This window comes from Danio aesculapii, chromosome 8 (assembly GCF_903798145.1).
Source record: "Danio aesculapii chromosome 8, fDanAes4.1, whole genome shotgun sequence".
In the NCBI taxonomy this organism is placed as follows: domain Eukaryota; kingdom Metazoa; phylum Chordata; class Actinopteri; order Cypriniformes; family Danionidae; genus Danio; species Danio aesculapii.
In genome coordinates, this window is record NC_079442.1 from 39,616,657 (window position 1) to 39,638,878 (window position 22,222).

Sequence of the window (22,222 nt, forward strand, 5' to 3'; positions counted from 1 at the left end):
GATAGATAGATAGATAGATAGATAGATAGATAGATAGATAGATAGATAGATAGATAGATAGATAGATAGATAGATAGATAGATGAAGTTCACAATAAATGATTGTGGTCACTCACTGTCAAGTTAACAACAACAACAATAACAACTACTACTATATTAGGTCTCCTTTCACGCTTTATCCAACTCCACCACTGAACTCATACACTAAACACTACTAAGCAAGTTAAAGAGTGTTTTCCCCCTTCAGTCATGTCATATCCTGCTGTGGGGAGTGAGTGAGCCAGTGCTGCTGCTGGAACCCCTTCAGAAATTATGCCGCCGCTGCTCGTGGGGACGTTTGCTCCACAATGCAGGCCAAATCTGACCCACACACACAAACACACCGCTCATCACCCTGTCTGCTTCTCCCCTAAAAACCTGCTCCCACCCCATACTCGCACACTTCAAAAACCAGGACGTGCTCGCTAAACTCCCCAAACTGGGCAATTACCCTCCAACAGCTCATTTAGCAAATTAGCGCTAAATCAAAGAAACGCTCTGGCTGTGAAGACCCAAACACAATCTCCCAAACCTCTCCGCAGCCTCTCTCGCTCAGGCTCTCCTGACAGAGCGAGTCCACGTCATTCATTGCCTGAAGAACATGTTGCTTCTCTGCATATTTCATTTCATCTCTCTCTCTCTCTCGCTCTGTTCATGTCTATGCACTGCTGCATTTGAAGCTGAACCAGCCAAGCTTGGCTATCCTCTTTCTCGCCCCCTGAGGACGCCCAGCAAATGAATAAACACATTTTAATTCCAACAGACATTAGCAAAAAATACATGTGACAATTCATTAAAACAGCACCAACTGAGCAAATAGCTACTGGGAGTTGCATGAGGAAGAGATGCATCATCCAGACCACAATAGATTTAATTGACTGACATAGACCATACTGTGGTAAGACCGTGGTATTGAACATGAACAACAATACAATTTACCAAAAACTGCATGATGGTACTATAATTCTGTACTATATCAACTCAAAACAACAAATGTCATTCATAACATCAAAATTAAATGCAGTGTTGATCAGATTCATTCTTAAAGGCAGAGTTTAGCAAAAAACATTAAATTCTGTCATTATTTATTCCACCTTAACTTGTTTCAAACACAAAAAAAGATATTTTGAAAAATGTTGAAAACCTGTAACCATTGACTTCCATAAAAAAATGAATAATAATATTAAAATAAAAACAACATAAAACAAATGGCAACACAGTGGCTCAGTGCTTAGCTCTGTCGCCTCACAGCAAGAAGGTTGCTGGTTCGAGTCCAAGCTGTGCCAGTTGTCATTTCTGTGTGGAGTTTGCATGTTCTACCCGTGTTCATGGGTTTCCTCCAGGTGCTCCGGTTTCCCCAACAGTCCAAAGACATGCGGTATAGGTGAACTAGGTAAGCTAAATTGTCTGTAGTGTATGTGTGTATGTCCTGGTCCTCAGGTTAGGGGTTGAGCGTTGGGTAACTACCCACCTTGTAAAAGATTTGATGTTACAAAACACCAACATGGTGCAGTTAAATATTAACTTCGATATAAACGGCCCTGGGAGTGAGTAAGTAGGTAAGGTATTGGTTTTGTCTTTATCCACATATATGGACATCATTTTTCTCTAAAAGTACATCATATCAAAAGATGATACTTTTTTATTTTAATTAGGTTCTAATAAGCCCAATTAGCAAAGAGAAATAAAAAATGCATGTAAAAAAAACATTGGGCCTTAAGAGGTTACAATGAATGTACTACTTAGAATTTTTAAGGCAATCAGTTTTCTCAATTTTTCTAAGTAAGGTCAACTTATTATATTTTACAGTGTGGGTGTTTCCCAGTACTGGGTTGCAGCTGGAAGGGCATCTGCTGCATAAAATATATGCTGGAATAGTTGGCGGTTCATTACACTGTGGCGAACCCTGATAAAAAAGTGACTAAGCCGAAGGAAAATGAATGAATGAAGTTTTTTTTTTCAGCTTTTATAAGATATATAAACGTGTTTCCCAAAACTACATTTAGGTTTGGTTATGCAAACCAGGCTCACAATTTTCCCAGAAAGTTTTTGTTCCCAGGATTCTTTGATTAGCAGAAAGTTGAAGAGAACATAATTTCTTCTGAAATAACATCTTCTTTGGCATAAGGTGTACTGATGAATTATGCAAAGTGAGACTAGAAATGTGCATTACGAAAGAAAATAGGCTAAACTTGATGATAAGGGGACCAAAAACACTGAAGTAAAAACTGCGTAAGCCATAAACAAACAACTAGTTGATCACACTTGATCTAGTTTTGCCCTTCAAGCATTCATCAAACTAACAACAAACGCCAGCTAATTAGCCTTGCTAGCCTTCCACCGACTTCCTCTCCAACTTCCTCACTCACATACTGCCTTTGTCTGCAACAGCATATGGTTTCACCTGTCTCTCTCTTTCCTCCTGCCAAAACGACGCCATCGCATTTTCTTCTAAATATTTCATCCCCATCTTCCGCTTCTCTCATCCCCCTTTTCTCTCGCTCTCTTCCCTCCCTCCATCTGGCCCAGGGCACTGAGATTCCCTGAGCAGCAGCTTGGGAGAGTGTGTGTGACTCAGATATCTCATTCTCCATGCTGTGTGATGATGACACACACACACACACGCTCACTCGACTGAGAAGGGGCCACTCTACTTCAGCCCTACAATCTCTCCCTCCCTCTCGACTTTTTTTTCTTCTGCGTCCTGCACTTTTTATGGGATGCTGATGGAGTCTCGCTTGTAAGGAAGTTCGTTAAAGGGATCCTGCAAAAATGACTCACCACCGCGTCGCCCTGAAGCTGCGACTTACCCTCTTTCTGTGGAAGATAAAAGAGCAGCTTTTTGACGAATGTTCGGGTAGCTGATAATGAAAGTGGACGGGGCTATTATTGCTATTATTATCATCATATTTTCAGTTTATATTTGAGTTTTACTTTCAATCAAAAACACAAATGTTGCATTTTATAACATGGTATAATGTGGTATAATTAACTGCTATCATACCCCAGCCATTTTTAAACTACATTCATTTTCTTTTTGGCTTAGTCCCTTTATTAATCCGGGGTCGCCACAGCGTAATGAACCGCCAACTTATCCAGCAAATGTTTAACGCAGCGGATGCCCTTCCAGCTGCAACCCATCTCTGGGTACATCCATACACACTCATACACTTCGGACCATTTAGCCTACCCAATTCACCTGTACCGCATGTCTGTGGACTTGTGGGGGAAACCCACGCGAACGCAGGAAGAACATGCAAACTCCACACAGAAACGCCAACTGACCCAGCTGAGGCTCGAACCAGCGACCTTCTTACTGTGAGGCGACAGCACTACCTACTGCGCCACTGCGTCACCCATTTTTAAACTTTTATTGCAATTTACACTGTATGAAATGCTGGGTTTCATACAATTCCTTTATGTTGTCCCAACACAAATCAATTAAGTTAATGTAATCATTATTACAAATTTAGGTGGACTGAACACAAAACAGTTAAGCTGTCCCAAAAAGCAACTTAAAAATTTCAAATCATTTTAAATCAGTAGTTTAAACAAGTAACAAAAGTCATTTTGAGTGCATATTACTTATATTATATACATTTATTAGATGTATCATTTCTGTTTTATTTTTATTATTATTTAAAATTCTAGAACGGACTGATGATTGATTTTGAAATGTTCTGTAAAGGAATAGGTCATTCATTTGGTTCTCAGATGTTTTTTTTTTCTTTATTAAAAACACTTTACAAATGTACAAAGCCTGTCCTTGTCCTCAGCCCAATTGAACCCACAGCTTTAATAGTTTTTGTTAAGCTAAAAACTGTTTTTAGAGGAAGAAAAAACACTTCAGAAAAAAGCTATTTTAAGTTGTTATCATTCACATTAATATAAATAATAATAAATTACAAAATAATAAATTACAAAATAAATAGCATTAATACCACCAAACCCCATGTTTCTGTCAGTCCTGATATTTGCATTAAATTTAACATAAAATACGTGCAATACACAGTTAAGGCTATGGGCACTATCATACATCCGGCACAATAATGCGCAAGACGTGTTTGGAGTGATTTGTTATTTTCAGACCAGCGCAACCCTAATTTTCCGCTTTTGCACCACATTGTTTAATTAGCAAATCCATTCGTGCCACTTTGTGGACTCATGGGCGTGCAGGATTAAAAAGAAGGTGTGTTAAGGTGCATTGTTGGCACATTTCTATTTTATGGAACTAAAATGTACAATAGACCAGCTGAAAGTCCAGCGCAGACCGCGTTAGTTATTCGCCTTAAATGCATACACATTGCTTAATACACACAGCATGTACAGAAATACACAAATATCTTTACATATGAAGAATTATAGTACTAAAATATTACAAAAATTATTACTTTCTACATTAATGAAAAAAACCACTGCCTCCATGCCTTCTTCATCTCAAGGGCTTTTTTTCCGTTTATTCATGTCAATTTGCTTTTCTATAATGTTATTATTATAGGCATATTATATTTGTTTTATTTTAAAAAAAGCTTAGATTTGTCCACTTGTCAGGTTTTGGATCATATGGGGCATTTGTTTGGATATAACAAACAAACTATTTAAAAATAGTTTTAAAACAAATCTTTGCGCTTAACAAATGAAATTAAATATGTAGACTGAATGTCTTTGGTGGAGTGCGTAACACCGTTTCTTTATCCACGAAAAAGAGAAAGAGAAAATAAAGAGGCCTATTGGAGGAGACTCATTCTTTATCCTCACACCACAGATGCTCTGTTTAACTATTTTCTTGCTAGGGAAGCAGGTTTTAAACTTACAAAGTTTGCCATGTAAATAGCAATTGCGCCATGGCGCAACGCAACTGACTCTTAAAGGTAATGGGAGATGAGACTCAAAACACACCTATAACTCATTAAGAGAATAAGTACAACCCTGTTAGACCATGCGCCCCAGCGCAGAGTGTATTTTTCTGTCCTTAAAATAGCTAAAGTGGATTTGGACGCCCTTAATGTGTTTAGACTTTGCGCCTAGATCATTCAAATAGAGCCCTATGACTCTATGAGCTCTATGAAGTGGCATCATTTGACGGAGGAGAAGCTGACAGGGATCAAGGATGCATTCTATCATTAAATTTTAGTATTTTATGCTTGGTTTTGTATGATTTCTTTTAAGGAGGACAAGCTTTCAGGTCAGGCCCTGTCACATTTTTATAAGTGAAAATGTAAGTTTCTGGTAGAATGTCCCATTTTTAGATTTTCCATTTAATACTTACATTTTATTTTATGTCTAGTAAAAAACATTTTCTTTTTCGTTAACAACAGTGCATCAATCTCTCTTTAACATAACAAACTGCATCTACATTTGCACAATATTCCAAATCTTCTGGAGCCATTATATGAGGAGCAGATTAAATTTTAAAATGTGACTGCTGAATATCTTACTTGTTAATAATGGTCACCATTTACCTTCATTACGCAGACAAGACAGCTCTTTCATCTTTCACAGAAGCAGGAAAGTCATAAGGATGTGCAAAAGACAAAATGTTTAATTTTAGATGACCTATTCCTTTAACAGATTGCATGTGGATGCATATAAAAAGAATAAAGCGTGCAAAAGGACAAAAGGAGAGAGAGTGAGTGTTATAAATGGGTCCTTTTAATGTCAGCACGCCCACGTACATGTGTGTGTGTGTGTGTGTGTGTGTGTGTGTGTTGCAAATGAGGGTGGTCATACACATACATGTCCAGCACCTCCTGTTTGCACACCTTAAGGTGAAATTCTGTATGCAAAAAAGCTTGTCAATTTAGACTTTAATGTTATTTTTTTTTACTTGTTGAAGTGTTTTTTTCTTCTTTTTTTTACATAAATGAAGTATCCAAAATACAGTTTTAATTGTTCCTTTTTCAACTTGAGTCTGTAGATTTAAATTACAATACATCTTTTAAAAGGCCATGCTGCCCAAAAAAGGTATTATTCATTGTAATAAGCTATAAATGTCTTTTTAAGACCAACTGCAGTATAAGAAGAGCACATTTAATAGTTTTATTCACATTCTGAGCGCATAATTTGCCTGAATATACACAAAACTCTCGTTCACACACACTCACATAGGCCAATTTAGTTCATCCAATTCACCTATAGCACATGTCTTTGGACTGTCGGGGACACCGATGCACCCGGAGGAAACCCACACAAACATGGAAAGAACATGTAAACTCCACATAGACATTTCAACTGGCCCAGCCAGGACTCGAACCAGTGACCTATTTGCTGTGAGGCGACAGTGCTAACCACTGAGCCACCATTCCGCATATTTTCTAAATTACGGAATGATAAAAAAGATTCCCGAAATACAACATGAATATAACTTGTCAAAACTTGAAATAAATTTGGATAACACTTTATTTTAAGTCACAATTCACATTACTAACAAACCATTAACAGACTTAACTCAATAATCTGCTAATGAGCTGCTTATTCATAGTAGATGGAAGATGGGTTGACGTTTTGGAAAGAAATAGTGCAATAATAAGTAGAAATAAAGCTAGTTAATCTTCAATTCAATTCAATTAAAGTTTATTTGTATAGCACTTTTCATGTGACTCATATATTTTTGAATGGGGTAAAGTGTAACAGTCAATTTGGCAAATTAAGCCCCGCCTGCTAGTACAGGAGCCAATCATCAATCGATATAGACTGACGTTTCTCCGGGGGAGAAGCTCGGACTAGACGTGTGCGTTTACGACAGCTTTTGTGGAAACTCAGCGAATACTTGCTTCTCAGACTTAAAAAATAAATCCGCATAAAGCTTGAAATCTGTGCTTTTAAATGAACCTACTACACTTGTCAACGAAAGTTTTTTGGTTTTGTAATCTATATGAAACGAACGCGAGGTACAGTCCGTCCTGTCAAACGCACATCACAAGACAGCAACTACTCAAACGCCCCCAAAAATGTAAACAAAGCGTCGCTGTCATTTCTGGAGAAGATTCATCTTCATGAGCAAGTTGTGAATTACTTCAGAAAACAGAGGAGATGATAAGAGGGTGATAATGTGTAACATGGCCATAAATGAAGTTGGTGTCGTGATCTCTTTCCTTTTGAGTGCGCATGTGTATTAGCTGGGGCAACCTGAAAAAATGCCAATTTTGTGTGATTCGAACGTTTAGAAATGAATCTTATTTGACAATTGCTGTTTAATTCTATTGGTGATTCCAAATATTTAGTGTAATCGTAAGCTTGGCAAACAGTTTTAGAGAATTTGATGTTTCCCCATTCAGACACAATGCCTGAGCATACTGCTCAAGAGGTGTTTCAAAGATGGCCGCCGAGTGAAATGATTTCCCTTAAACGGACTTTAATTACAATCAAATTCGAAAAACTAATGTTATTAGTTACCATAACTTTATTAGTTATCAATAACTTTAATTAAGTAGAAACTAATAGCTTAACACTTAAAGTTATTATAAATAAACCTAGTAACCTGCAGTTATATGGTATATACAGGTAGGTGATGTCTATGTGATGTCTTGTTGGGAAAAAGAAATGTATTTTAAACATATTTTTGTCTCTTTTTCTTTTCATTAAACAGTTGTATTTGTATTGCTTAAAGGTGATATATTAACTGAACTTCTTCTGTTGAGTCTGATACGCCTTGCATACTAATGAAGCATTTTTGCAGAAGTAGATGAAGCTGATAGAAACGCAAAAGCCTGATTGTCTAAAATTTTGAGCTCTGCAACTAAACTTCCTCTCAGCTGAATTGTGTTGAAACTTATGCTTTTAATGTTGTGCAGAGAATTCGTAGAAAAAGAGGACGTATGTATGGGTGCGTCCAATGGAGGACTGGAGAATTATTGACAAGTGACGAATTCCAATAAACTCCACCTGCTAACATCAGCTGCCTTTAAAAGTTGAAGTCAGGAAATGAATTTGGTTGCGCACCTCCTGAATGTAACTTTTGCATTGCATTGAGGATAACTCTGTGAATTCTGTGAATCGAATTATTCATTTGTATCAAATAAATTACTAATATTTTTGAGATTAAAAATGGTCAGGAGAGGGTTTTCTTCATTGAACATGCAAGGAATTTATTAATTGTTCCAACAGTCTAATAGCATGAATTGTGACTTAATCTCAAGCACTGCTGAAATGTAAAACTGACTTAACTCAATGTTATTTTCGTGCTAGAAATATATGCAAATGAGCACATATGGAATTAAAGGATACCTCATGTGCATATTCAAATGAACAATTTCCAAAGTGTTATACATGAAATATTTGCGATTTTTAAAAATCAGCTTCTGAAAGCATAGCTGTTAGTTAATTTGCTAGCCTTGCTTGACCTGCAGTGTGAACAGGGAAGTGTCTGTATGAGTCTAGCGGTCGACTGAGCAGGCGTTCGCGTGGGTTGCGTACGCAGGACGTGACGCTTCTCTCTTTCTCTTTGCCTCTCGTACATACACATACGCTCCTCTGTTGACGTGAGCCGTGTAACAATCTGTGCTGTTTCCATGACAACCACCTGCTGCTGTCCCCCCTCATCTGTCTCTCTGTGTTCTCCATCCCTCCGCCCGTCCTGCACTCATCTGTGCTGTGCTGCTATTCCAAGGTCAAAGTGGGTCATGTGGCGATAGACAGAGAGACAGAGCAAGAGATTTGGACAGAAGTAACAAACACCGAAGAGAAAGACTCCCTGCTTCTGTCTCAGCTCTGTACTCCTTTGAGCGGATCAGAGTGCTTGCGTTTACACTATAGTGCGTTTTGGGTTTAACGCAGCATATCAAGATGAAAACGATCCTCATCAATACTGATATTTTCCTTTCGTTACAACTTGGTAACACTTGATAAGGTTAATGTACATAAGTAAACGTTAGCTAATGTATTTACTAACATGAACTAATTATAAATATATAATATTAGAGTATATATAATTAAGTATATATATAATAAAGTAGAATATATATAATTAAGACCTGAACAACATTTGTTAATCATAAGTCAACATTTAATAATTCATTATTAAAATCTGTATTCATGCTTGTTAACATAAGTTAATGCACCATGAGTAAACGAACTAACAATGAACAACAGTATTTCCATTTACCAACATGATTAAATACTGTATTAAATTTATTGTTCATTGTTTGTTCATGTTAGCAAATGCATCAACTGACATTAACAAATACAAGCTTATTGTAAAGTGTTACTGATACCTCCATTCACGACCGAAAACATATGTCAGAAGGTAAAAGTAGCTATAAAATGAGAGTAAAAATGTTTACTAAATAAAATTGATAAATTAAACACAATACATTGCATTAAACTGCATTAGAACGAAAAAAGTTGTGTTTAAGATTTTATTATATTTGTTATAAATATTACCTGTATTCAGAAGAAGTTAACTGTGTTGTTAACATTCATTCATTCATTCATTTTCCTTCAGCTTAGTCCCTTTATTCATCAGGGGTCGCCACAGCGGAATGAACCACCAACTTATCTAGCATATGTTTTACACAGCGGATGCCCTCCCAGCTGCAACCCAGTACTGGGAAACACCCAAACACACTCATTCACACACACATACACTACAGTCAATTTAGTTTATTCAATTCACCTATAGCACATGTCTTTGGACTATGGGGGAAACCGGAGCACCAAGAGGAAACCCACACCAACACGGGGAGAACATGCAAACTCCACACAGAAACGCTAACTGTTCCAGCCGGGACTTAAACTAGCAACCTTCTTGTGCTAACCACTGAGCCAACATGCCGCCCTTTTGTTTTCATGTAAGCATTTATTGTAAATGCATTTATAAATGTAAAAAATATATACAGTAATATCCATTATTACCAAACCAAACAAATTATAATAATTGTGATCATAATAATTCTGTCTCATTCATAGGGCCATATATAATCTGCAGAATATAGCAATTTTGCTATTTCTGTGCAGAATTTTGTAAAATTGACACTTCCTGAAAAAAGTCTTGTCGTTAATCCCTGTTGTTAGAGCAACAAATAATAACTTGACTTCTAGTTGATCATTTGGAAAAGTGCCAGATTTTTCTGATGAATCATCTGTTGAACTGCATCCCAATCATCACAAATACTGCAGAAGACCTACTGGAACCCGCATGGAGCCAAGATTCTCACAGAAATCCGTCAAGTTTGGTGAAGAAAAAATCATGGTTTGGGGTATAGATCTGCAGAGTGGACGGCAACATAAAGAGCCTGAGGTATCACATTTGTGCTGCCCATTACATTACAAACCACAGGGGACAAATTGTTCAGGAGTATAGCGCTGCTCCTCATACTTCAGCCTCCACATCAAAGTTCCTGAAAGCTAAGAAGGTCAATGTGCTCCAGGATTGGCCAGCCCAGTCACCAGATATGAACATTATTGAGCATGTCTGGGGTAAGATGAAGGAGGAGGCATTGAAGATAAATCCAAAGAATCTTGAAGTCCTGCAAGAATGCTTTCTTTGCCTTTTATATAAGCCACTTCTGAAACCAAATGATCAACTAGAAATCATGTTTCTTTTTGTTGTGCCTAAAACTTGGATAGCTGACAAAAGTCTTGTCACCTAAGTGTACTAAAAGACAGAAAATATTACTTTACAAACTGTATTATAAACCTATCACGTGAACATTTTCATATTAGTCAATAATATTATCGAAATTAATTTAAAAACTGAATAAATATACATTTACACAAGTAAATAATTAGACTCAATGATTGTCTAAAAATCCGCAGATTTCTGTGTGCGCAGATTTCGTGTGGGCCTACTCAATCATAACAAATACAACTGATTTCATATTAGATTTTACATTTTGAACATTTATTTTGTTCACTTGTGAATATATGTGACATTCAAAGGATTTACTGTGGTGACTTTTTTACAGGGTGTCCGCGAGGTCTTAAAAAGCAAGAAAAGTTATAAATCAATTATGAAACAATTAAGGCCCTTAAAAGGAATTAAAAAGTCTTTATCACGTTTTTACGAGGTCTTAAATTTTGTTCAAGCATTGTCCAAAGTGTTTGACTCCAAAAAAGCATGAATATATTTATTTTTCCTTCTAATATTAACAACGGCGTGCTCGATCCACGCAATTCCACTCCGTCCGGGTGACATCACGTAATTTGCGAAAAACTCGGAAAGCGAAATCATAGCGTGAAACAAACAACAAAATGGGGAAAATTTACATTTGCGTACTCCCGGTTGGAGAAAGACAAGTTTAAACAGTGGCTTAAGCCTGTCGCTGAAAATTTATTCTTTCAAGTTTTGTTTCTTCCCAGCTTATCTGAGTTCTGTTGCACGGTTGTGTTCCATTGGTTTATTTAACTACAACTGTTTAATAGCAACTGTTTATTAAGTTAAAGGCTTGATACTGATTACATTTACATTTACATTTACATTTAGTCATTTAGCAGACGCTTTTATCCAAAGCGACTTACAAATGAGGACAAGGAAGCAATTTACACAACTATAAGAGCAGCAGTGAACAAGTGCTATAGACAAGTTTCAGGTGTGTAAAGTCTAAGAAGCAAAGCATTAGTAAAATTTTTTTTTTTTTTTTTTTTTTGAGGGAGAGAGAGAGAGAGAGAGAGAGAGAGAGAGAGAGAGAGAGAGAGAGGGCACAGTTAGTGGTATAGCAAGAGAGGCAGTTGCAGATTAGGAAGGAAAGTGGAGACTTGGAGAACTTGAACTTGAAGTGGCGATAAGGTCTTAAAATATTCTGAGAAGGTCTTTAAAAAGTCTTAAAAAGGTATTGAAATGATCTTTAGGATTCCTGCATATACCCTGTTTTAGTAAATGTGGTTTAATATTAGTTGTTTATCATGAATAGTGATATAATATACATTTTATATGGAAATTATTATGGATATAGGCTACAATTTTGCACTATTAATATTACAGCTAATTTTGACATGCTTTTGACAAGCATTCTTGGTTGTGTGTTATAGATGGAGATCTTTTCTAAAAGATTGTGAAAACAACAGCATGGACGAGCATTGTTTCTATCTTCCTGACACTGTGTTAAAATGAAAACCCACTCTAGCGCTAAGGTATCCTGAATCCACCTGTTCCCACCACACTTTCTCCACATGAGCAGTTTAAGCTCTCCTGCTGGCGATGCATGCGCACATCGCGCCTGTGTGTTTTGTGCAATGCGCATGTTGACGTGTGAGTGTGTGCGCGTGTTAGTGAATCACAACTTGTGCTGATGGTGCGGCGAGAGTTGAACATGCTGTGTGCGTGTTAGAAGGTTGCAGTGACCTTGCTTGCTCCAGGCAGGAGGTGGAGTTTCACATATGGATCAGCCAGTCCATTGGAGTCCATGGCCTTCAGTCCCTGTGGGCGCAAAGCAACACACAAAAGCACACAGACTTCATGTCAGATAAGATGTGCACAGACGGGTTAAGAGGTGGATAGATCATGCCCTCATAGCGTTACGCACACTTTAGGGTGCAGGGTTCTATGTCAGGACCACTGGCGATCCTCGAACGCTAACATAAGTGACTTTAGAGTCAAGACTGTTTAACTTAGCAGAAGTGTGTTTACAGTTGGCTTGTATTTCACTGCTGAAGAGAAACTGTGGAAAAAAAAGTGGATTCTGTTTTTATTTAGTGCATGCATGTAGAGTAGAGCTTAGATTGGGCCCAAAAAAAGCCAGTGTACTTTGTGTCTGAGCCCAACCTGGTTCGACACATGTTTAATTAACTGTAATTATGAGTCCGAGCCTGATTTAAGCCTAACTATTTATTACGTGGGCCATTATAACAGACGTTCTCAACTACAATTCTGTTGTTTGAACTACAGAAATGAGCTTTAGATTTATCTTAATGAGTAATGCAACAAGGATGAAGCATTTAAACTGCATTGTTTGTCTATTCAGAATGGATTGTAACAAAAGAACACATTAAAGGCTGACTGTCATCCATTCTGCCATGGCAAGCCTGCTTCATGTGTCTGTTCATCATGGAAGTCCCCGTGCGTGTGTTTTTTTCGGCATCCATGTTAACAGATTGTAGCTTTCATACTGCAGCAGTGCCGCCATCATTTCGGCGTTGGGTCTATTTTTGCAGCTGATCACCCTCAATTAAAATGACAGTGCATTGATAGTGACTAAAAATACATTGAATGACAGTAAAAATGAGCAATTTTACCCAATAAATGCATCAATAAGATCCACTGATTTTTATGCTTAAGTTTCTGCTCTACATACGCGCTGCTTCACTTCTGCTTGCTCGAGCAGTGTGAATGTGTGCCAGTGGAGGAGACGCTGTTGCAGGAGCTAGAGCATTGCTGCGTGCATTGTGCAACTTTGTAGACCAGGCATGTCCAAGCTCGGTCCTGGAGGGCCGGTGTCCTGCAAAGTTTAGTTCCAACCCCAATCAGACACACCTGGGCTAGCTAATCAAGCACTTACTAGGCTTTCTAGAAACATCCGTGCAGGTGTGTTGAGGCCAGTTGGAGCTAAAATCTGCAGGACACCGGCCCTCCAGGACCGAGTTTGGACACCCCTGTTGTAGACCCACACGTTGCTTAGGCTGACTTTGCTAAATTATTCTTAGAATATTTTGAATTATGGTATAGATTTCCACCCAATTAGGCTAATGAAGTGAAGACAAAAAAAAAAAAACCACAAATGCTTGAATACTGCCTGGTCCGAAGATAGTGACAGGAAATATCGGCCCAACCTGGCATGCGGGTCGGTTTGGGTCAAGTCTGGGTTTGGGCTTGGGCAGAGAATCTAAATTCTTACTGTGCGTTCACACTGAAAGCGGCGATGGTGTCAAGGAGAATTGAAATCAAGTCAACTTTATAGTAATAAGCTATGATGCCGTTCGACGGCAAGTAACTGGAATGTAGAACTGCTTGAGAGGATTCCAGAGAACACAGTCCTGTGAACTTTGGTTCCGACCACAGTTGTTAACAAGGGTTTGATTATTGCGGTAGCCCAATTTTAAGTTATTAACAATGTTTTCTTACAGGGAAATATATAAAAAAAAGTGACTGGCAAGTTACTGGTGAGTATTAATGTTATATATATTATTTTCTTTAAAAAAAGAGTGAATTTCATGCAACAACACAAAACATTGTTGCTGTTTCAGACTATTTCAGATATACAGTTTGAACATATTGGATAAGAAGAGCTAAGCCACAGCACACGCAACAACTTGATCTTCCATTGTTAAATGAATTTAATAAAAAGCGTGTAACATTTTCACGCTAGAAAGGTTGTTTTTATGCAGGAATGTAAATGATTTGCTGATATGCTGCAACGGCTCCTTTAAATACGAGATCAGTGTAGCGAATTTTAATGCTCTCACCGCCAGAGCTGTGAAGGCAGACAGCATTGTTGCCACGGCGGCCAGAGTGAACTTTGACGCTCTTGCCACCTTCGGTGTGAACGCACAGTAATGCAAAAGCTGTCTTTTTTTTTTCAGAAAATTAAGAATAGCAAATGTTTTTATTAAATCCAAACATTTTTATCTCTTATTGTTAAAAATCACGTTTTTTTTCAATGAAGTTAAAACATTGGTATTGTGTCTAAAATTAAACATTACATGCTTGAAAACATTTGTTTTTGTTTATAGAGTATTTTTTTTTATTTCAGTTGTTTAGAGTATTTCCAAGTGCTCTCTAAATTATTTCCACAATTTGAATAACAGACATTGGCCATAAAATTCCACTAATGATTTGAAAAGAGTTCTTTCAATCATTGAAAGCTTTGAACCATTTTGAAGCCTATAGTATTTTTTTTCTCCTTTTTTTGTTACATGAAGGTCAAATTTAAAGTGCTTTGGAAACTTCATTACATTTTCCTTTGATGTACAGACTTTAGAATTCAACTCTTGTCAGAGAGTCCCATTTTAAACGCCCAGACCAAATAAATTATTCATTGTTACATATTAAAACCACTAGTATTGTGTCAATAGTATTAGTAAACATTAGTTTTGTCTAAAACTTAATATAACATGCTTGAAAACATTGATTTTTTTGTTTTACTTTTTTTTTTTATTTAGAGTTTTTCAAAAGGTCTCTAGAATTTTAATAATAGACATTGGCCATGTAATAGTATGGTTTTTGTAGTCTATAGTGGTTTATTGTATGTTTTTCCCTCATTGTTACATGAAAGTCAAATTTAAACAGCTTTGGAAACTTCATTACATTTTTCCTTTGATGTGCAGATTTTAGTATTGAACTCTTATCCGAGAGTCCAATTTAAAACATCCAGACGAAGACATTTCATTTTAAAAATATGAAAACCCATGTTTAAAATATTCATTGTTACATTTTAAAACCACTATATTATTGAAGTTAAAACAGTGGCATTGTGTCTAAAACTTAATATAACTTGCTTGAAAACATGGATTTTTTTGTTTTGTTTTGCTTTTTCACATTTAGAGTATTTTCAAAAGGTCTCTATTATTTTAATAATAGACATTGGCCATAAAATTACACACGATTTGAAAAAGAGTCAGCTTTGGATGGTTTTGTAGTCTATAGTGGTTTATTGTAATCTTTTTTTGTTAAATGAAGGTCAAATTTAAACAGCTTTGGAAACTTCATTACATTTGTCCTTTGATGAACAGAATTTAGTATTCAACTATTGTCCGAAAGTCCGATTTTAAATGCCCAGACACTTTAAAACCACTATATTATTGAAGTTAAAACATGTGTCTAAAACTTAATACAAGATGCCTGAAGACATGGATTTTTTTCTTTTACTTTTTTAATTTATTTTGAGTATTTCCAAATGGTCTTAATAATTTTAATAATAGACATTGGCCATAAAATTACACTAATGATTTTGAAAAAGAGTAAACTTTGGACAGTTTTGTCATCTATAGTGGTTTATTGTAAATTTTTTTCTTTTTTGTTACATGAAGGTCACATTTAAAGTGCTTTGGAAACTTCATGACATTTTTCCTTTGATGTACGGAATTTAGTATTCAACTCTTGTCCGAAAGTCCAATTTTAAATGCCCAAACCAAGACATTTCATTTTCAAAAGATTAAAATATTCATTTTAAAACCACTATATTATAACATGAAAAAAAAAATCCCATTAAATCACAGCTTATTACCAGATTCCAAGGCAATTTAAGTTGTGTCATAGTAATTTTTAAAAGTTCAAGTAAATAGCATATTATGATCAGAATATCTGATATGTTAACATCATATTGCACTCAGTTAAATGCAGCAAAAATAGAAAATACATTGCAAAAATAATATAAAAAAGCTAGCAACAAAATTTTGCTGTATGATATATTGCACCAAAATATATTGCGATAAACGATATTATTGTCATTTTATGCCACTCATTAAATAACGCCAGAATGACAAAATAATATCAACACAATGCATGTACACTCTTTCTAAGAATAAATTTTACACCTAAGATTATTTAATTGTAGTCATTTTAACAATTTAATAATTAGGCATCGGAATCAGAATGTGAAAATGCATATCCTAAATGAATAATAATAAATGTTAACAAAAGTGCAAAGTAAAGCATAACAGAGGCTGGGATATCTGCTACCAGATCTATTTTCAGTTGTCAGGCACCCACATAAATATACTATAGTAATTTATAGTAAATACTATAGTGTTTGTTAACCATACTGACATTGACACCCCCAATAGAGATAGAGATGTTGCCAAAAGGTAGCTAGAATTGGTTTTTATGCATTGGCGATATATATTGCATCACCGAAATTGATTGAGGTCATGTCCATGTGTTCTGCTGATATCCAAGTCAATATATTTATTATTGTGACAGGCCTACAGTCTGTTATATTATTTAAAAATGTATAGTTTCAAACTTTATTTCAAGATAAGAATCTCAACTTCTGGACATTGTTAGCAGACTCTGAACAGTGGAGTTATTTTCTAAACGTGCACAAGCACAAAAAGAAACGTCAATAGCAGAAGAAGTGTTTGTGTGCGCAAACCCACCTTGGCCTTGTGGATGGTGCAGTGCAAGCAGTTATTTTCTTGGTCAAATAGCAGGTTGAACTCCAAAGTTCCCAGGTAGGCTGAAAGAAACAAAAGAGCAACTTAATGCCTCGCACGCGCATTAGCAAAAATAGCTTAGCTGGGAATCAGTCTTGCCTGTAACGACCTAATCAAGGCTGTGCACATACAGAGGGCTTGTAGTGTTTATGCACCATTACAGAGACTAATGAAGTATTTAACACTCCAATCGCGTAGCTCAGTTATCACACGCACTCACACCAATCCAGCAAACACTACACAAAGCAATCAATACTGAACAGTATGAGATGAAGGTCCGGGCCGATGGGAAGTATTCGTGCCTCATTTGCTGCTTACTGGTGAATAAAATCAATCCAACAAAGGGAATCCACAACGAGATGCGTCAATGGATTCATGTATGTAGGTGTTTTGCTATATGTTCTTACAGGATGTGAAAACGCAGTCTGGGTTGTTAATGATGAATGTTGTAGGTTCAAAGCCCATGAGGATGTTGCGTGTCCTTGAAAAAAGGCACTTAACCTCAGGTCATTCCAATGGGATGTCAGCTGATTTGTGAAATGTGTTTGTAGATAGTAGGGCTGGGCGACTTGGCCTAAAATAAAAGTCTCGGTTAATTGAACATTTTGACTCAATTACCATTAATCAACGATTATTAAATTTATTTTTTGTTATCATAGTTCACTGACAGATTTTGTACAGTAAATATGCTCACATACTTCAAGTGAGAGATTTCTGAATGAAGGATGCATTGATTTTAAACTTCCTGTGAGCAGAGATGGGTTGAAACTGAACACAGAATAATTGCAGTTGAGAAGTCTTATGCTTTTAATGTTGTGCAGAGAATTCGTAGAAAAAGAGGACGTATGTATGGGTGCGACCAACGGAGGACTATAGAATGATTGACAAGTGATTAATTCCACTAAACTCCACCTGTTAATATCAGCTGCGTATAAAAAGGAAGTGGAAATGGTTGCGCACCTCCTGAATGTAATTCTTGCATTGAACTGGGGATATCAGAATTCTGTGATTTGAATTATTCGTTTGCATCCAATAAATTTCTAATATGTTTGGCAATGAAGAAAACCCTCTCCTGACCTTTTTTAATGAACACGCATGAAATTGAATGGATATTCCAACATTGGTTGTGCCCCAATGTCATGGAGACATTGCATTTTGTTTTGAAATGAAAGTCAGATTCTCGTCAGAAACCAATGTCAGGCTGACGTCAATGTCCAACATCCAACCTAAAATCAAGCAAATATCAACGTCTAATGATGTTACAGCATGACGTTGTGTGGACATTACCACTATGACATCTATCAGAAGTTGGATTTTGGTTGCCATACCTGACAAATAAATATCAATATTTGACGTCAATATGACGTTGGTTTGACGTTGGATTTTGGTCACTTTCCAACACAACCTAAAATCAACCATATATCAACGTCATTTGACATTATTATCGGACATAAAAAACACCTTTTTCTTAGACACTGGCTAGACGTTGAATTTTGGTCACCTGACGTCACACCCTAAATCTAGCCTAATATTAAAGTTTAATATTAAAATAATATTAGAATGACACTAATGATTTTAAAAAAGAATCAGCGTTGGACAGTTTTGTGGTGTATAGTACTTTTTTTTCTTTTTTGTTACGTGAAGGTCAAATTTAAACGGCTTTGGAAACTTCATTACACTTTTCCTTTGATGTACAGACTTTAGTACTCAACTCTTGTCTGAGGCTCTGATTTTAAAGACTGAATGCAGCAACAGATTTGTTTTGTACAGATTAGAGGAAGAGTGTAAAAAGCAAGAGAAACAGTCACTTGACAGGAGACAAACTCACGGTCATCCTCATCCATGAATAAACCATATTCAGAATCACAGAAAATTAAGAAAATCAAATGTTTTTGTTAATTGCATTTTTTATGATTGAAAGTCACGGTTGTTTCAAGGAAGTTAAAACATTGGTATTGTGTTGAAAATTACCCAGCAGGTACAAGACATCAACATGACATCAGATTGACGTTGTACCCCAATGTCGTAGGGATTTTGTTTAGAAATGAAATTCGGGTTGACTCAGAAACCAACGTCAGGCTGACGTCAATGTCCAACGTTCAACCTAAAATCAACCAAATATCAGCATCTAAAGATGTTACAGCTAGACGTTGTGTCGACGTTACCCCTATGACGTCTATCAGACATTGTATTTTGGTTGGCATATGTGACAAATAAATATCAGTATTTGACGTCAATATGAGGTTGGTTTAAGATGTTGGCTCGACATTGGATTGTGGTGACTTTCCAACAGAACCTAAAATCAACCAAATATCAATGTCTTTTGACGTCGTTATCAGACATCAAAAACACGTTGTTCTTAGACGGTGACTAGACATTGAATTTGGGCACCTGACATCATGACCTAAATCTAACCTAATATTAACGTCTTATGATGTTGTGTACCTGCTGGACAGTCTTAACATGCTTGAAAACATGAACTTTTTTGTTTTATTTAGAGTATTTCCAAATGCTCTCCTAATTATTTCCACAATTTTAATTATAGACACTGGCCATAAGCTTACACTAATGATTTTAAAAAACAATCAGCGTTGGACAGTTTTGTGGTGTATAGTACTTTTTTCTTTCTTGTTACATGAAGGTCAAATTTAAACGGCTTTGGAAACTTCATTACACTTTTCCGTTGATGTACAGATTTTAGTATTCAACTCTTGTCTGAGGTTGTGATTTTAAAAACTGAATGCAGCCACTGTTTTGTTTTTGTACAGTTTAGAGGAAGAGTGTAAAAAGCAAGTGAAACAGTCACTCGCCAGGAGACAAACTCACTGTCATCGTCATCTGAGTCGGCGAACTCTCCGTTCTCCTCTTGCTCTCTCTCCCTTTTGCGGTCTTTCTCTCCATCTCTGTCTCCGTCCTTGTCTTTGTCCTTTAAGACCTGCTTCTCCCGGGGTGGAGGGGGCGTGATGGGGAAGTCGTGGAAGCGAGGGAAGAAGTCGGAAATCTGTGGGATAGGGAGGATTGGCCCGGGACACACATTGATGGCGAAATGCTCCTGCATGGAGATCTTGACTGGAGAGGGTGGAGGAGGCACTGCTGGGCTCGGGGGTCCCGCCGCTGACGGAGGCGTGGAGGGAGACGGGGTGGACGAGGAGGACGGAGGGAGGGGGAGGTGGGAGGTGGTGTTGTTGGGGGGGAAATGGGACTGGGGCGGAGGTGGTTTGGAGACGCTCATTGGGACCACTTGAAAGAACTGTGGAGATTGAGAAAGTTTTTAAACAATGTATATTACTTTAAAAGCTGTTTCATCAAATATTTATAGACTATATAAAAATTACATAACAGACATACTCACAACACACACAAACCCTGAGAGCATGCTTCCATCACATAAACTGCTAAACTGATGTATAAAAACTCAAAAAAGAATTTCTTTTTATTTTATTTATCTTATACTTCAAATAATTAGATAATAATATTTAGGCTTTGTCAAAAAATATTTAGTTTAAATGCCAGCCAGCCTCAATGCTTACAGTGATCTGTCTTTCCATTATAAATTTGCCACGTTTAAGGTCTGATTCCTTTAAAAATCTGAAATCTTCACTACCTGAGAGGTATACAATATAAAGTGGGTCTCAGTCCGGAGAAGAAGCACTGCATTAAATTACATTTCCCCCCGCCATGTCTTTAAAATATGAGTTTATTTTATCCCAGTATTTTCTATGGAGTTTCTGTGCTTACTTGCTGATGATCCTGACGCGGCCAGCAGTTAAACGGTCTTTCATCTTGTTTTCTGCTTGAACGACTAAATTAATGTTTAAGTCTATTTAACTGAATGTATTGTTACAACATCGATGCTGACAAACACACAAACACTGGAAGCATTCTTCCATCGCATAAACTGATAAACTGATGTATAAAAACAAAAAAACGAATTTCTTTTTATTTTATTTTTTCTATACTTCAAATAATCAGATAATAATATTTAGGCTTGGTCAAGAAATATTTAATTTAAATGGCAGCCAGCCTCAGCGCTTCCGATGAACTGACTTTCCATTATAAAATTGCCACGTTAAATCCACATTCTGATTTCTTTTTAAAAATCAGTGATCTTCACTGCCTGATAGATATATGATACAAAGTGGGTCTCAGACCGGACGAGAAGCACTGCATTAAATTACCCATTTCCCAACGCCATGTCTTTGAAAATACTGGGGTAAAATAAACTGTCATATTTTAATGGAAACAAATTTATTTTTATTTCATTTACTCTATATTTCAAATAATCAGATACTATTATTTAGGCTTGGTCAGGAAATATTTAGTTTAAATTATTTTAAATATATAAAACATAAAAAAATACATGAAAAGAATAAGATTATAAGAATTTAAAAATAATTAAGTATTTGATTATATAAAATGTAGGCTTTCCCTCATGCATTAAAAACTTAATGAAGTTAAAACATAATTAATGTAACACAACAGCATACGCTGTCATGGCTTTGCAAGATTTATTGAAAAATATTTATTTGAAAACATTTAATGAGTTGGAAACATCTTTAATTTAATGAGGTTGAAACATAATTAATAAAATATGCCATAAAATGATAATGACCCAAATATTTATTTTGAAAACATAAAAAAAGAAATCAATAAATCAGTCAATTAATCGATTCATTAAATTTACCTAAACATGCATAACTTTCCTTTCCATAAAAAAATCATTTTAAAGTATAGAAAGCATGGACATTCTACAAAATATCTTCTTTTATGTTCCACAAAAAACAAAATACATGTTTGGAATGAAGTATTAAAAAATAGTGAGATTTCCTATAATCCAAAACATCCCATCGCACACATTTCCAACCAATTTTGCGGTGCCAAATTCTGTCCTCAGCGAAACTAAAATAAAATGTTTGAAGTGACACAGAAGTGAAACAGAAGAATGCCCCACGGCCCCCAATCCAGACAGATAAAGATGCGTGACAGACTTTCTGCTGATAATATCTTTCATTACGGGTAATGCGGCTGTTTTGATTACACTACCTCCCTAAGGACAGAGATATAGAGTCTGTTTCATACTCATCCTCTTCTGTGTGATCTATCTCTGTCTCACACATTCTCTTTCAACCTCTGTTTTTCACATCTTTCCCTGTAGTTCG

The 22,222-nt window shown here is 36.4% G+C and overlaps 1 protein-coding gene across 1 annotated transcript in view; it reads right to left on the reverse strand.

Annotated features, from left to right (window-relative positions):
• doc2d (double C2-like domains, delta) overlaps positions 1–22,222 on the reverse strand; it is a 108,713-nt gene that overhangs the window by 85,646 nt on the left and 845 nt on the right. Inside the window, exons 2-4 of the mRNA XM_056463953.1 lie at positions 19,890–20,313; positions 17,007–17,086; positions 12,319–12,393 (exon numbers count right to left, since the gene is read on the reverse strand). Of these exons, the coding sequence (XP_056319928.1) occupies positions 12,319–12,393; positions 17,007–17,086; positions 19,890–20,295 (561 nt within the window). The 5' untranslated portion in view covers positions 20,296–20,313. The remainder of the gene's footprint in view (positions 1–12,318; positions 12,394–17,006; positions 17,087–19,889; positions 20,314–22,222) is intronic.